The sequence below is a fragment of the Pyxicephalus adspersus genome, chromosome 2, assembly GCF_032062135.1.
Source record: "Pyxicephalus adspersus chromosome 2, UCB_Pads_2.0, whole genome shotgun sequence".
Taxonomy (NCBI): domain Eukaryota; kingdom Metazoa; phylum Chordata; class Amphibia; order Anura; family Pyxicephalidae; genus Pyxicephalus; species Pyxicephalus adspersus.
Window position 1 is genome coordinate 128,508,452 of NC_092859.1, and position 17,115 is coordinate 128,525,566.

Sequence of the window (17,115 nt, forward strand, 5' to 3'; positions counted from 1 at the left end):
AAAAGTTGTTTCTGCCCAAATATTTATGGACCTAACCTTATAAACAATAGAGAATATTAATATTAAACTGGTTTTATATAGCGCCAACATATTACGCAGCGCTGTACAATAAATAGGGATACAGGGTAACTTGAGCAAAAGGATATGCAAGTGGTGCAGACATTCTGGATCTTGGCTATTTAAAAGGATAACCCCTTGTGAGTAACCCCTATTAAACATAATGTCAAGACGTCAGGCCTAAAAGGGTTCATTTAGCTGAATAACTCTACACACTAGTACTTAGCAAATACATTGTGTGGGTTCCCCCCCCCAAAAAAAAATAAAATATTTTTTTTCATTTATTTTGCTCATCCTAACAGGACCTCTGCTAGGTTTAGGCACATCCAATCATAACACTGCAACCCTGTGGGTTGTAACACTCATCATAAATGGCCTCATAGTGAAAAAGTGCAGTCAGCCAACCACATTAGGTTCATTCAGTTTTCCAAATAACCAATAATAATTAGTTGGTGAGTTGGGAAACAATTAAAGCTGCATTGCAAAGCTCCATCACGTCAAGCGTATGACCAGTATTGGTTTACCTATAAGGCACAACATCAACCAAACTACCCCAATAAATTGGCTTTAGTGAGTTTATATATTGTTTGCAAATGTTTAAGATTATACACCATTTTTTTGTGTGTTTTTTAATCAGAAATTGGTACCATTACGGACATCCAACAACTGGAGGAAGAAAGGTTTCCACTCACTAGATGGGACTTCAATCAAGGCCTTCCACCCCTGCACAGGTCTACCTTTACTCTCAAGTCCTGTAAGTGTCTACCCATATTTTTTTAATAATTGCCACCTTTTGTTCTGTAGAAAATGAGTATGCAGGAATTCTAGAAAAAGCTTATGTGCCTTACCTATTGTAAATAATAACTGTTGTTTTGTAAACTCAATTTTGTACACAAATTGCTACACTCTTCCAAAGCTGAATAGTATAACGGCAACAGATTACCTCATTGGCACAGCAGTCTTTCTATTAGTGATTTATATTCTTTTAGCTGAAACTTGATAGGTTGCTGGACATTTTTGAAACTAAAAGTCCTGCAAGTTCAGTAAGCATACATCACAATATTCCTGCCCATTAACTTTGTAAGCCAAAAAAGCAGTTCCTCTGCCACTGTCTGTCTTTTTATAGGATCGAAGAGCCTTTTTAACAGTTTTTAAATTAACCGGGTACTCCATTTTATTGATGGCCACAAATCTATTTTGAAAGAATAAGCAGATAGATTGGCCATGTCCTAGCTGGAAATGTATGATCAGCGACTAAAGGCAGAACATTTGCTGTTCTTAGTTGCTGAAAGTCCTAAACTGTGTTTATACTGACCATGAGGGTGCAATGTGGTTACAGCTTCTGGATGCTAGGGAACCAATGCCTTTGGTGAGATACTATTAGCAGCCCCATAGAAAATGTTACTGAAGTCCAGAATGGTCCTTGACATAACCGACAAATGTGGGATTGCGTCTGTTGCCTCTTTTCCCTATAATAAATACATTTTGTTTTTTGAAAGGTCTTTACAGCCTTGCATAATTTTTAATTTATTACTAACTTTTTAATTAAACCCACTTCTGCATCGGCTACAGATTTAATTTCACACACAATACATTATAAGCAGGATGGTAATTACTACATTGACGCTAAAACCATAACATTCTCTCTGGTCATCTGTCAAAATCTTTTGAGTCTTGAAATCCAAATTGTTTGCAGATTGGGAGTGTGATCTGTGTCCTGCAATATTCATTGAAAGCCAGGGTTTACCAGATGAAAGAATCTTTTTATTTTGTCTAGGTTCCACAAAGAAAAACACAGTCAGGGTATTTTGATCTGGACACTTCCTTACTACAATTTAAAGGTTTATCCACAAGAAGGTATTTATATCTTAGTATACTTTATTTTCTTCTGCTCACTGCTTAATAAACATTTCTTTTTCTATTGCAATATTGGGATAACACTTGAAGAAGGAAATTACATTTTTCATGGCAAGTGCTATTTAATTTTAAAATTTGAGGGAACTAGAGAACAAGTCCTTCCCATAAAAATTAGAGAAAAAGTGAAATTTGAGAATAGCATGTGAAAGATTTGCAGTTTTTTGTCTTTCTATATACCAGGGGTGGACAAACTTTTTCAGTCGGGCCACAATATAAAATTTGAAAGAGGCCGATCCGATGGGAGAGTGGGCGGGGTTTTGCCATCATGATGCTACTGAACATGACATCATGATAGCATAACCCCGTCCACTATCCTATCGCAGAACTGAGCCTTTGATGGGAGAGTGGCGGGTTGTGTGCAGGGACACAGCCTGCCCAACTCCACGAGCCAGGATAGCATGGGGGGGGGGGTATGGGGTTCCGCGCCCCCTCCCCCCCCAAAAAACGGGGTCCTTCTCCTATCCTTTTTTTTTCCTTCTTTTTTTTTATCCTTGATTTTGATGTTGCACTTGTATATATTTGAAAAATTCAATAAAAAGATAATTTAAAAAAAAAGTAGGAATGGCATGGGTTGGAATAAAGAATACCTTTATCATGGATGCTCACCTGTCATGTACATGGGATTGATTTACTTTGTTGTTGCCTACACTGCGTAAATATTACTATAGCCAGAATGTAAGCATGTGCAGGTTTTCGTCTGGCTTGATATCTAGTGTTTTAGAGAGCTTAAAGTCCCCTGATAAGTTCTAAAACAGACAGCTTTTGTAAGCTTTGGGAGAACCAGTGTTAAAAAAAAAAAAAAAAAAAGTGAAACTTTGTTATTTGACTATTGTGTCTATATTTACTAGGGTACAGAACTGTGTTTATATTTTATAGGAATATATATGCTGATCTATCAGTCTTCTTGTGCAAATGGGTAAGGGACTAAAGGCCCTCTGGCCCAGCGCAAGTTCATTTCTGGACTATTATAGTTATATGTATGTTAAAATTATTAGGTTGGCCTTTGTACCCTTGTTAATGTTTTCTTTGTATTTTGTTTTTTGTTTTTTCATCGATTGTCTGTTGATTTCTATGTTAAAAAATGAATAAAGCTATATTTAACAAAAAAGTGAAACTTGATAATGAACCTATAGCTGCCAGCTGCAGGTGGCTTGGTAGTGGAGACTGGAGACTGCAAAGTGCTTATTGAATAGCTGTTGGCTGGGGGGTTAGAAAAAGACTGTTAAACCATGAATGGCGATTGGAAAATGGCCAGCAGACAGTAAGTGATGGCTATCAGATTGCAGCGGTGTTAAGTCTGTGAGGTGAGAGGCTGCAAGGAAATGTTTTAAGTTTGTATGCCAACTTGGTGTGGTGATGGGAAGTGGCTGGGCATTGATGTAAAAGTTCAAGACAGTGAAGCATATCAACTTGGGGGATAGGGGGGATTAGTTTTGAGAAATAACCATCTTTGTATGCCAGGCAGAAGAGGTAGTAGTAGTACTGAAGTAGTAGTGAAGCCTGCTAAGCAGCCATAGCATTGGTGGCCTATCTCTACTGCCAGCTGTGTCCAAGATATTATACACTGTGTGTGGGCTAGATGGTGTACATGGTGTATGGGCAAACGCCTATTACCTAGCCTTGGAGGTCCCATTGAAAGAACTGTGAACTCCAGGAATTTGTGTGAGCTAGAAGTGTTTGGCAAGATGTCAAAAAGGATTTGTGTGCGGAAATTTGTGCTTGTAAAGTGGCATAAATAGTGGAGGTGAATGTGCAGATAATCTCTGCCAAGCCTGCAGGCAGGTTAATGGAACTGGTATTCCACTGGCAAACAGAAGTAGGATATCTATTTTTCTTTTTTAAAATATTTAAGAATTACTACATTATTATTACATATTACAAGCATATGAGGGGTGAAGCCTTTCTTGATATGTTGTTTGAATCCATTGTACTATGGTGGGGCATTGCCAAAATAACACTTTAGTTAGTGCTGGAAACCACAGCTAATCTCTATGCCAATGTACAGGCAACCTTTAGAAAGAGCCTCTCACAAGCACAGGAACAGTACTGTGCTCATCCAATGATGTCCCCGTGTTTACGTGTCTGATCTGAGTTGTGTTTTCTTATTTATGGTGTTGAGTAGATCAAGGGACATTAAAAGTGTTTTGTTTTTTTGTTTTATAAAGGTAATCCCAGATTAAGGTACAAAATGTGTCCACTAGATGGGGATTTTCTGTGAAAGATAGTGGAGGCTGATAGTAGGAAAAATGAAAAAAATACTGTTGCAGAGGCTCTCCCTTACTTAGCACTGTGAGGGTAAATATTTTTAGGGTTACAGTAAAAAAACAACTGGTCCCCCAAAGCCTCCACTCAATTTCACTCAAATTCACTCCAATAGTCATCCGCAAGCTCTAATGTTCTCGCATACAATGTTGGACCTGCAATCCTTTGTTTAATGTGAGGGTGTCAAGGGCCTGCCAACCTGCAGAGAAAAGCAGAGTGCCAGCTGTCTGGGCAGTGAGGCAAAAGTTAATCTTTAACCCGATATATATTTTTTCTTTCTTTTTCTGCACTGGACACCTTGCAGGGTTTGCAAATCTCCCCTATTTATTTTCTGCTTCTGGGTCTCTAGCTCTGTTGTCTGTGTCTTAGCTCTGATATGTAAATATTTTATAGGCATTAATAAACCTACACCTTATGATTTTAGACACATAACTTTAAAACACCTTTTTATCCCTAGACAACGTCACTGTGAGAAAAAAGAGGGTGTAGAATGCAGCGCTGACAGACAACTCAGTTGCAGTGCTCCACCTGCTCCTTGTCTTGGCCTTCTGGGAAATTTTGAGGTATGTTTTCTCCAGCCTTATTACTGTATTTGTGTTTTTCTCCATACAGACAATCGGTAACTGTTTCCTGAAACCATCATTCGTGAGGCAACATTTTTAAAAATTATGACTGTACAGACATAACAGGAGTTGTTCGCCTCTGTTTTATAGGGGAGACGGAGGGGACCACTATGTGGACTACAGTAGTTAAACAATAGCAGTTTTTTGTGTTCAGTCATTTAATGATACAACACAGTAGATTTCTAAGTGTTGGGAGACACATGTACACATGAAACCTGTAATGATGGTACTGTGGATTTTGTGCAGCCTATGATAGTTGCACAAATGTTTTATCAAAACATTAAAAAAAAAAAAAAATATAAACTACATTGGCACAAACATACCAAAAACTACTAAGTCTAAAATATTATAAATTACATTTAAAATTGTAGCAGCACTGTACATTAATGCAAATAACTGACAGATACAAACCGTGACATAGAAAAAGGAGAGGACCCTGCTCCGAAGAACTTAGAATCTAGGAGATGCATTGTAATGTGCTGTTTTGGGGAGAAAAAAGTTTTTTTACAATGTGGTGCTCCTGCAACCCATTTAAAATGATCAAGCCACCTGGAGAGGGACAGTAAATGCGGATTTTAGATGGGATCAGCATCCTTTCTGCTGCCACATCTATATGGCTGGGCACAGAAGCTTCCAAAATCCGTGGAGGTAATCACATCAATTTACATAGGAGCAATGTGTCAGTGTAAACTTTAACAAATATTTGTACAGACTTGGGAAAACTCTCCCTACATAAGGTTTAGAGAGCCAGCTTGTTGCAAGCAGTGCTCCTTCTCTTGGATTATGTCTGTGGATGTAAAAGGGTCAATTTTTTTTCAAGTGTTTTCAGTTTTCTTTCTGAGAGTAAGCATTGCAAAAGAAACTCGGTAGATCTGAAGAAGCCTTGACTAATATGCAAGTTTATTACAGGTAAACATGGTTACACGGTAACTTTGCAACAATCTCACATATATATATTATGATTCTCTTTTAGGAGTCTGTCCTAAATTATAGATTTGAACCTTTGGGCATAGTTGAAGGTTTTACAGCAGATGTTGGGGCAAGTGGAGTCTTCTGCCCAACCCATATGACATTGCCCGTCAAAGTGTCTTTCTACAGTGTTTCAGATGACAATGCTCCCTCTCCATACATGGTAAGACTTCTAATACTCCCGATTTACAAGGAATATGGTAGTACTCATCATGGGTAATGGGTTAGAGCTGAAGTTTAATCGGTCTATATTTTGCGATCTCTGGTTCCTTTTTTTTGTCTTTTCTTTCCCTCCTTTCTTATCATGCCTAATATATATATAAATTAAGATTTTCTATTTCTATTACATACCTTTTCATGTTGATGTTTGTCTTTAAGTCCCTGTGCATCTTTATATAGAGCATTCAGATCATGGCTGGTGAAAGGGACTGGCAGTATGCTGTACATAGCTTCCTAAAAGTGTCGGAAATCCCTCAAGAACCTATAGCCCTATTGTGGGCTGACACTTGGCAGGTGGTATGCAGATATCAAAATGCATTGATGGTGAATGTCAGCCTGGAAGAACGTATTTCTAGGCCGATTGCATTTTCACGTAGAATTCCCTCATGTGCCAAGCCTCCATGAATAAAACAAATCATTTACAGCAGATTCCAGATGGGGTAGATACTAAGCTTATCTAAGCAAAGAAATGAAATGGTATGTGGCACAAATTACAAGGATGAAAGGGCAGATTAGAGGGGCTGGGCGGATAGGTGCCTGGCATACGTTGGGACCAAACCTTTAGCCTACAGAGCCAAGTTTTATCTAGCACTGTGAGACAAAATCAACCTCAGCATTCCTGTATTGGACTCTGAATTGATAAACGTGCCGTTAACCTGAATTTATACAGAGCACTTGATGTATGAAACAAAATATTTTGTGATTAGTAAAGCTATATGGTAAAAAGAGTTCATCTTTTGAAAGGATAATGTCCACTAGCTGGGCTCCATGGAATTATTTTATTGTGTGTCCCATATGTACATGAAAAGTGCCATGTGCTCTGATTATTATGGTATGAATAAAGTCATTGCATTGACTTTATGAAGAAAAAATAAATTCTTTGCAACTCTTTGGGCAATATTGACTTTTCTTTTACAATCCTAAAATGCTGTTTGTATTTTGGTTGTAACTTCGTAGTTGATCATAAAATTGTTAAGTTGGTACTATAATATATATTTATCCCCCCCATTTAGGGTTACATTACACTGGAGTCTCTTGGCAAGAGGGGTTATCGCATACCTCCTTCTGGAACTATACAAGTGGTAAGTGTATATATATAGATGTGTTAAATAAGGGTTTTGTAACGTAATCAATTACTTTGTTCTGTTAAGAGCTGTCTTTACCATAGAGCTAAAGTTATTAAACTATTCATCATATCTTTGTCTCATTGAATAATGCACAGTACACATGTTAAACCAGAACAATTGGCAAAAGACAATGCAATACTGCACTCTTCTGTTAAGCCAACCTTTTATTGAAAAGTCATCCTTGGTACAGTTTACCCAGCCATCTACAATCGTTTTGCATGCAATACTAGCTACTCTTGGTAGTGGGACATGCTTCTCACTTTTCACGCAACTCCTTTAAAACCTACCCAGGCGAGGTTTAAAGTAAAACCTGGAGAGATGCCTGTGATTTAAAACTGTTTGGGTGCTATAGACATAAATATACATATAGAAGTTACTGTTGGTCTTGACACTATATTGGGCTCTAAATTGATAACCGTTTCAGTACTTTCTGAATCCGTGACCTTACTTAAATGCACACACTTCTGATGGCCAAAAGAAAGTCCTTGGATCTGCATAATAGATGGACTGTGGCAGACTACATTTTTATAAAAAGGTAATTAAAAAAGCAACAGTACCTCTTCAAACAAGAGAGACCAAAGTAAAGCTACGTACACACGTCAGATTTTTATCGCCCGATAATCGGCATCGGGCAATTATCGGGCGAAAATCTGCCGTGTGTACAGTCGGTGTCGTCCATCGTCCGGACGACCGACCTGCCGGATCCACGGACGATGGACGACAGCCGATCCTAATGAAAGGGAAGGGGAGAGCGCGCAGCAGGGTGCCGCTCCGTCGCTCTCCCCCTTCCCTCTCCATAGAGCATGAACGGTGCTGTATGTACAGCACCGTTCATGCATCGTGCACTCCCTCGTCGTTGGAAAGGATCGTGAAAGATCCTTTCCAACAACAAAAATTGCAAGTGTGTACGCAGCTTAACACTGTTGCATCTCAAGATCAGAAAGTGTACTGCAAGGTAACCGGCAAAGCCCTAATGCATTTGGGAATGTTTGGGACTATTTGAGGTGCAGAAACATGACTTTCCTAAAACACAAATAAAAAAGGGGGCCATAACTTTATTAGCGGTGTAAAAAGCTGCGGGCCTATTTCTAATTTCCAAAAATGCAAGTTTTCAAGATTTCAAATAGCAGTTTACAAGAACATATATTGGGAGTAGAAGAAAAAAAAAAAAAAGAAGGAAAAAAAAAAAGAATAGGTCGTGAGTCTGAGTATCTTCCAGGCTGCATGTATTTAAAAGGGCAACAGTAAGTCTCTTCCAGAGTTTTGCCATTTTGTGGTGGTTGCCATGGGTTTCTCTACAGCTTAGTTATGCTCTTTTTTCCTAAATGTTTTCCTAAATTGTTGTGATGCGCAAATTTTTTTGTTTTGCATTTCAGACCTTATTTAATCCAAACAAGACTGTGGTGAAGATGTTTGTGGTGAAATATGACTTGCAAGATATGCCAGCCAATCACCAGACATTCCTCAGACAAAGAACCTTTTCTGTTCCTGTAAATCGTAATAAGAAAGGGACAAACCCTGAGAACAACATAAAGACAGAAGTGCGAACATTACGTTACCTCATCCACCTGAGGTATGTCCCTTATTTATAGGTTATTGTACGTTTCTGAGAATGCTTTTTATCAAATGGGATGGGCCATCACTAGTTCCAAACCAATGGGCTAAATGAGTCCACTATTCAGCTTCTAGAGTGCAGATAAGAGTATTTTGTATCCCCATGTAGCCACAATGCAATAAGCCTGGGAAATCTGACATATTTTTGAATATCCTAGAAAGCGTGACCGTTATTTCTGAGCATGGATGAGCCAATCTAACACTGCTTTAAATTCAATACTTTTAGTTAGTTTTGATAATTTTAAAAGGGAGAAAAGAAGCACCTAAAATAAAGTATCAACCTTGACTTTACTACTTTGCTAGATTAAACACAATACAGGTGTGGTATAACTGATAAAAGCTTTTTGACTACATTTATATTTTGGGATAACTTTCTGGGTCTCAGCTAGCTTTCTAAAGACCTTGTTGGGGAAAATTTCATATATAGGCAATGAAGTGTGACTGCTCTGCTCAGTGTGCTCTTTAATTTAACAGACTGCCAGACTCGCCCTGTGTGCACAGTGTTTATGAGAACCCATTGAGGAGTGGTGTAACACATGCCATCCTGTGCAATGCATTGTGGTGCCTTTCATTAAACATAAAACGGGTTACCCAATGCATACTCTGCATTTCATTAAAATCTGTTCAACCCAGAAATTTTTTTAAGCTGTGTGGGAAGAAATTGCAGGCAGGTGGCAGACCCTGTAAACAGCCAGGTGTTTACTGAAAAGTGCTGGGTGCTGCGTCTGGCTAAAGGGGGCTAGGGAGAACGCTGATTCTTGTCCAAACTCCAATTTTAAATGAGATCCGAATGCGACATGCATTAATGCTCCAAGATGCTGAGGTGTGAAGTGGGCCTATGTTTAAGACCTATCAAAGCAAAAATCTGTTATACGTAACATACATCATTGCAGTGCCATAACAAAGAGTCTGAGACACAGAATTGACTGTGTGCAGTCACACTTAAGTGATGAAGGGTCCAGGATCCTTTTTTTGCTGCACAGAGATTTTCTTTGGCCATTGGATGATCACTCCTGTCCATGCACAGGCTGTTCTTTACTGATGAGCTGAGTGTGTGGCATTTGTGTTGTTTTTCTTTTTAGGGTCCTCTCCTCCTGTGTCACTGTCTGTATTCGTCTGTCATTTGCAACCCCTATTTTTAATATAGTACAGCACTGCGTAATATGTTAATGCTATATAACTCCTGTTTAATAATAATAGCCAATTGTATGCTTATTTTAAGTGCACCATTTCCCTTACAGGTTCCAGAGTTCCAAGTCAGGAAAGATCTACCTCCATAGAGATGTACGGCTTCTTTTCTCTCGGAAGTCCATGGAAGTTGATAGTGGAGCAGCATATGAACTGAAATCTTACACAGAAACTCCAACAAACCCTCAGTTTTCACCCAGATGCTGAGATATGGGCAAAGAAGATCTTTGGATAGATTGAAAGAAAGGAAAAGCTTGAAAACATATTGAAAAGAGACTTTTGGTGTGCATAATGAAAGACATGGACCAGCTCCAGAGATTTTCTTCAGTATGTTCTGTGTATTTTATGTAGACTGGAAATGAACAGAAAGTCCTAATCCATTTTTTGTTATTTTTTAATTATAATCCATCTTGATTAGGTGTGTGCTGCATTAGCAATTCTTCCTGTTAGGTTAGTGTTTACACATTTTATTTTATTTTGTTTATTTAATATTTAATGTTTCAGTTACTACACAGTGATTGTTCGTCTTTGTGTTCTAATGTAGCACAAGGCCTAAAAATCATACAATGTATTTTTGACAGTAATATTGAAATCTAAAAATATATACAAATCTTTAATTCCGTGTGAGTTCTATGAGTGTTATTTAACTTTTATAATATGAACCTGTTTTTTGTTGCTGCCACTGGGAATGTCTGGCAGCCGCTGTTCCTAAACATTTATCAATGTGAATAGAGAGAATTGGACCTTGTCATAAAGAAGAGAGCAGGTGAACAGCCACAACTAAAGATAAAAGCATCCCAACTCTATTCATGAAGCCACCAGATGACCATGATCTTTTTAATAAACCAGAGATTAGTTCTAAAACATTCATCCTTATGAAGATAAGTCACAGTGCCAAGATCAAGGCATATCCCATTTTCCCTCTCTTTAACAATGTGCACTAAAGGCACCCTAACCTAACGATGTATACATGGACAATGGGACACGCATTTTAATGAACAGAAACCTTAGGCAATCTGTTCAGAGTTGCATAATATGTTGAAGTAAAACCACACGCCAAGTGCTTTGTGCTCTATATTCGTAATATACCAGCCGAGTAATCCTTCCAAAGGTGTTTGTAATTTCGAGTAAATACACTAATATAGTACAAGATAAGTACATATTTGCTATATTGGTATTGAGGTGAAACCACAAGTAAAAGAAAATTCCTTCTACACAACTGTGAATATGCAAGAAATAGACGATCTCCATGAGGTCATTCATACTGACGCGCTTTAAATACAGTACTGTTAGCTGTGCGTGAATCACAGTGATTTAATACAGATGGCTTCAGCTTCCCACAGCAGCCCTACATTGCTTTTAACGGCCAAGGTGGTTAGAAGTTTTTAAATAGTCTAAGAACAATATTACATCAGTTTCTGAAGCTGCTTGGCAAACAGTTCTAAACTGGACACCCAGAATATTTAGTGTCTTACCTAAAGGTCAGTGTTTAATGAGGTTTCCATCTTGCTTATGACATGTTGGTGAATAATTTCTAAAATACCTGGAACATTGTTCTGGAGTTTTTCTGAATTAGTGTTTAGGGTCATTGCTTATTGTGCAATATATTGCTTGTATGGTTAATAGGGAAAGGAGAAGGCAGCATAAAACCTCATGAATATAAGTTAGGTGAACACTTAATTTGGCACTCGGTATCAAAACATTATTATTAATTTTAGTCCCTGACCTTGCATTTGCCAATTAGAAGTTTTCAGTACTTTTAACAAATTGTCCAACAATTTGTGCTTTAACAGTTCATCCAGGTGAATGTCTCATCACTTCATATACACACAACAGGAGATTAGAGCAATCAGTTTAAAGCCTTGTTAGTGGCTTATGCGCCCCAGTTGCAATCCTCAACCTGGCCCCATGTGTTTTTGCATCCTTAAAACATGTTAAGTGATGGTTCCTTTGGACAATTATACTATGAATCAGACCTCTTGCAGAAGCTGGTTTACTAGAGGAGTTGAGAATCTGCACTCAAATTATAGTTGTGTTCAATTTTAATACCCAGTCATGTGCAGATGAAAAAAAATAATTTTCACTTATTTTGTAAATAATATATCCTCAGCAACTATCAGATTTTTTAGAATATTGGCCTCAACCTGTAATTTAAAATTGATGTGAAGAAGTATCTAATATTATTAACCAGTATTTATATAGCTCCAACATATTACACAGCACTTCACAAAGTCCACTGTCATATTACTCAAAGCAGCTCACAATCTAATGTCCCACCATAGTGTTATATCATTACCACAGTCTAAGGTCAGTTTTGTAGGACGCCAATTCACCTAACCGCATGTTTATTTTGGAATGTGGATGGAAACAAGCACCTAGGGGAAACCCAGACTAATAAGGGGAGAATATGCAAACTCCTTGTGTCCAGGCCAAGATTCAAACCTGGAACCTAGAGCAAAGGCCAGAGTGCTTTGATTTTTATTGCTGGGGAGGTTGGTGACTGGTAAGCAGTAAAATGCACCACAAAAATAGGTTTTCTTTCTTGCTCATTAAAGTAAACTTTACTGCTGGCACTCAGGGTTTTCCCTGCTTGGAGTGACCTTTGCTCATTTCTGGTTGTGACTTTGCCAAACTATGGTAGTATGGTTGAAATATCCTAAAAGTTTTCTCCTATGTAGTAAATCCACTGGCCTGCATTTACGGGACCACTATCCCACGTGGACTTGTAATGGAGAGTGTGCTTGAATCCTAATTTCTACTGGAATCCTAAAATTTGTACTAGAAAAAATTCATTACCTGAATATCATTACCTGAAGAATGATCCAACCAACAACACTTCTGGAATTTTTTGTACTCAGACTTGAGTTGTCTGCCTATTAAGGCAAGTTGTCAAGTTGTCTTCATGGTCTTACAGTTTTGCACTCAATTGTCATGGGAAAAATCAATTGTTTACCTTGAGTAGAATAAACGTGCTGAGAACAATATAGTTCAGTTTTTTCTTGCAGGCAGCATATAGACCTCCTGACTTGCTGGTTTTGTTACCATGCTGAATAGATTTGTCTCCAGTACAGAAATCCTTTTGTGTTACCAGTATATGTTTTGGTGAGTGTGATCTATACACCAGGATCTTGGCTTTTCCTCCTCTAACCCTTCTTTAACATCTTTCACTTGCAAGGTATTTTCCTTGTATTCATCATTTGAGTTCTGCATTGGGACGTGATGCGATAATGCCAGGATTTCTCTTGTTTAAGGTAATTTTGATTCAGGATAACAATCTTGTTTCTCTGTTTGGTTCCTATTCCCCAAACTAGAATTTGGGAGTGTTAGTGCTACTTATTCTTTTCTTATACACAGAATGGACACTGCACTTGTGGTTCGAGTTCTCGTTCTGCCAGTCTAGGTGATCTCAGGTGAACATTGTCAAAGATTATGGTCTTGGGCATTGGCTTTCCTCCCTGCTAATATTTCACCAGCTCTGAGATTGTTTATTTTTATTTTTTTGGTTATATCAGGTTGCTTGATGTTACAGCCCTAGCTGATGCCTTGTTCGGAAGTAGACATCCCGATACATTTCTGGGGTCCTTTTTATTGTACTTCCTTAAAATCCTTTACCTCCCTGTAAATTCCATTAATGACCCAGGTCCATTCCATTCTTCTGTGATCATATTATTGGAACAGCTTTGCTAGAAAACGGGGCACGCTGGTAGTGAAGGAGCTATCCTTGGCTCACCTACGTATTTCTTGCCTGGCAGTGTTCAATAATCCTGTAGTTGAAAGAATACCTTGAAGGTATAAGACTTCCTGTCTTCCTCAACTGACTGCAAAAATATTTTTTTTTTTACAGCAAATCCCACTTTGAATGTAATTTGAAAGTGTTCAGAGGCTTGTTTTCTTCTTCAAGGCATGAAGGTAAAAGCATCTATTGATCTTGACCTTAATTGCTATGTACCATGCACAAAACAACATTTGTGTCTGCTCAGAGATAAGATTGTAACATTGAGTCCTCTGATAGAAGAAGGCTCCTTAGTGGAGTGATCCAGCAAATCTGGAATGGATCTGGTCCAGGATTGAATACAGTTGCTAGCAAATAGCAAATGACCTTTAGAAAATCAGATCCAGGTATTCTGGATCACTCAGCTTCAGTGTTGAAGCCCTGGAGAGCTTTAATAAATCAGGGCCATAGAGTTATGATGGATACATGTTCCGGAAAAAGATGGTGACTTTTGCACAAATATATAAACATTTTGTTCATTTTGAGGTGAGCGTAAAAGCAAGCACCTACAAGCAGGTAAAATACAAATATCAGAATGTTTTCTGTGCAGACAGTTCTTTGATGCAGGTACCAATTCATTTATTACAAACCTATATGTAGGATTTTACTATGATGCGGTTACCTCCCGCAGAGGGTTTGCTTCCCCATGGAATGAGTTCAGCCATCGGCCAGCAATGTTGTTTTCTGTGGTCACTCAATGTGTTGCTTAACTTACCACTGTCTTCCTCCGGATTCTTGATTTTGCCATTCCTATGACACCATTTAAAAAAAGGGATTCTGACATTCACCAAAATATTATCTGGTAAATCAATCCCTGGCATTGAAAACAAAATGGTTCCGGAAGATTCTCCACCAATAGATGTTTTTGGTGAATGTCACAACTTTTTTTTTTAAAACCGACCCTCTTAAGTTTCTGTTATCTCCTTATTGGGTTTGTTTGGTTTTCACAACCTAATGATGGCTCTTTGGACCTTTTATTAGGAATTGGCATCAACCACTTCCAAATGCACATTGACAACTCAAATTAACTGCAGACCTTTTACCTACATAGGACTATAAAACAGGAAATCAGCCATTTCCTTAGTCGAAATCTTCTAGGTCCATGTGGTCAAATGGCAGTAATTGATTTCCACCAGGGAATGTCAGATTCCTTGTTTTATAAATAGAACCCGTTATGGTAACAAAATAATAATTGAAATGTCCACATCTGGTCAGTCCCTGTCAAGTTGGCTTTAAACCTCTGAAAAGGAGGGGGCTACACCTAAAAAGTTCTGTTATTCCTAAACCATCCACCCACACGTATGTAGATACCCTCAATTTAGGGCTGACACTCTGCACTATTATCCTAAATACAGTAAATCCCTTTATAACCTTTTTGGTTAAAAGATAAATAGGAAATCTTTATATATGACCGAATACCTATCATCAAGGGCCAGGATAAGCACACATTTTCAGTATTTCTCCAACAGGTAAATGAAGTGAATGATGAATCAGAAAAAGACTAAAGGCCTAAATAACTAAAGCTCTCCAAGACTGTAGAGCATACACTTTCATTAGTGAAGCTGGGTGATCCAGCAAACCTGGTATGGATTTTTTTAAATTAATTTGCTTTTTGTTAGCAAATATTTCCAATCCTTTATTAGATCCATTTTTGGTTTGCAGGATCACCCAGCTTCACTGTTAAAAAAAAGTGTATTCCCTCCAGCCGTTGAGAGCTTTATTAATTGGGCCCTCTGTTTATTATGGAGTTGAGAATCCCTGAATTATTCTGTGTTAATGATCTGCTTGGAGTATAGCTTCAAACATTTCCTACAAAAATCTCAGACTTTTAGTGAGGATGAGAAGTATAAAAAGGTTTCTACAAATGAGAGTAGATCTGAAAAGAATTGAAAACAAATAAATTTGTTAAGCAAGTGAAGCTCTTTTCATTTACATAGACATGCTGTAGCAGGTTTTGTAATACACATACCTCCTGATGAATAATGAACAGGGTGGTTGCCATAATGCCTAAAATTCTATTTTCACAACAATCAAATTATAACTTTCTGGTTATAATTCAACCAAAAAAACTAACACAATGGTAACGCCCTATGAATATGAGCCAATAGCTTACATTAGCCGGTATTACTGGAAAGTGAACATTAATCCAAACACAGGTGATTATTTAAAGAAAAAAAAGAGATTATGAGAGAGAGAGAGAGTGCGTTTGTTATAAGGTGAATGAAGGATAGATTTTATTAGTACATTTGTATCTCTAATAAAGCTACATTCAAACCAGAATGATGGATACTCTTGTAATATGTTGTATTCATATGTCTTTCAGATACATCAAGACTGACTTACTGGGCTCGATTTATTAAAGTTCTCCAAGGCTAGAGGGGATACACTTTCATCAGTGTAGCTGGGTGATCCAGCAAACCTGGAATAGATTTTTTTTACTTTCTGTTTTATTCTGTTTACTAGCAAATGTTTTGAATCCTGGACCAGATCCATTCCAAGTTTGCTGGATCACCCAGCTTCACTAATGAAAGTGTAACTTCTTCGGCCTTGAATAGCTTTAATAAATCAGACCCATTAAAGGGGCTGAGATTTCTTTTACCTTATGGGTTATATTTGTAAAACAGACATTTCCTCAAACATTCTCTAGTGGGAATTGATTACTGCCATTAAAACACATGGACCCAGAAGATTCCCTCAAAGGAATGCTAGAGGCAAAGTGATTCCATGTTTTATAAATAAAGTCTCATAAATTATTTGAACTTTACTAATCCAATCTTGTGAAAAGCAAATTTGTGTTTACTTTTTTCATCTACATGTACTGTTAGTGGTTATTTAGAGTGAATCAGAATTTGCTTTTCACATGATTGGATTCTTGAATATTCACACTTTTTTTGTGTAAGGATTCCTAACTCTATGAGCTAATCAGCTGTTTTTGAAAGATATAGAGCTGGTTTACAATATAACAATGCCATACTAGAACATGCAGAAACACGCTGTTATCATTCCATATTTACCATGTGCTGCAGCATGCCCGCTGTAAAGCTCACCAAAGTGCACAGATGTGACATGATCCATGCCTTGCCATGTGCACCACTGTAAGAAAGGGAGCAAGATCTATTATTCTGTGCGTTGAAGCGCATTGTGTTATGCCATGAATGAAATTGATTAGAAAATGAAGGTCAGTGAACTAAAAGTCAGCATGCAGTGCTTTGATTCCAACACAGAATGCAAATTGTTGATGGAAACACATCGTATTATTAATAAGGAATTTTGTCAGCCTGTTCTTTGTCTTTGATATTTCCTCAATATCTAGTGTGATCAAACCCTAGGGGTGATTTTAGTTGGGCTTTTTCAATGCCTCATTTGT

General features: G+C 37.9%; 1 protein-coding gene across 2 annotated transcripts in view; it reads left to right on the top strand.

Moving 5' to 3' along the window:
* Nucleotides 1-10,598, top strand: part of ATOSA (atos homolog A) — a 41,657-nt gene extending 31,059 nt beyond the window's left edge. For both annotated transcript variants that reach the window (XM_072402363.1, XM_072402362.1), the window contains 7 exons: nt 695-811; nt 1,835-1,914; nt 4,694-4,799; nt 5,833-5,991; nt 7,061-7,129; nt 8,551-8,747; nt 10,030-10,598. In XM_072402363.1, coding sequence (XP_072258464.1) covers nt 695-811; nt 1,835-1,914; nt 4,694-4,799; nt 5,833-5,991; nt 7,061-7,129; nt 8,551-8,747; nt 10,030-10,183 — 882 coding nt within the window. In that variant the 3' untranslated portion in view covers nt 10,184-10,598. The remainder of the gene's footprint in view (nt 1-694; nt 812-1,834; nt 1,915-4,693; nt 4,800-5,832; nt 5,992-7,060; nt 7,130-8,550; nt 8,748-10,029) is intronic.
* Nucleotides 10,599-17,115: the final 6,517 nt, after the last annotated feature.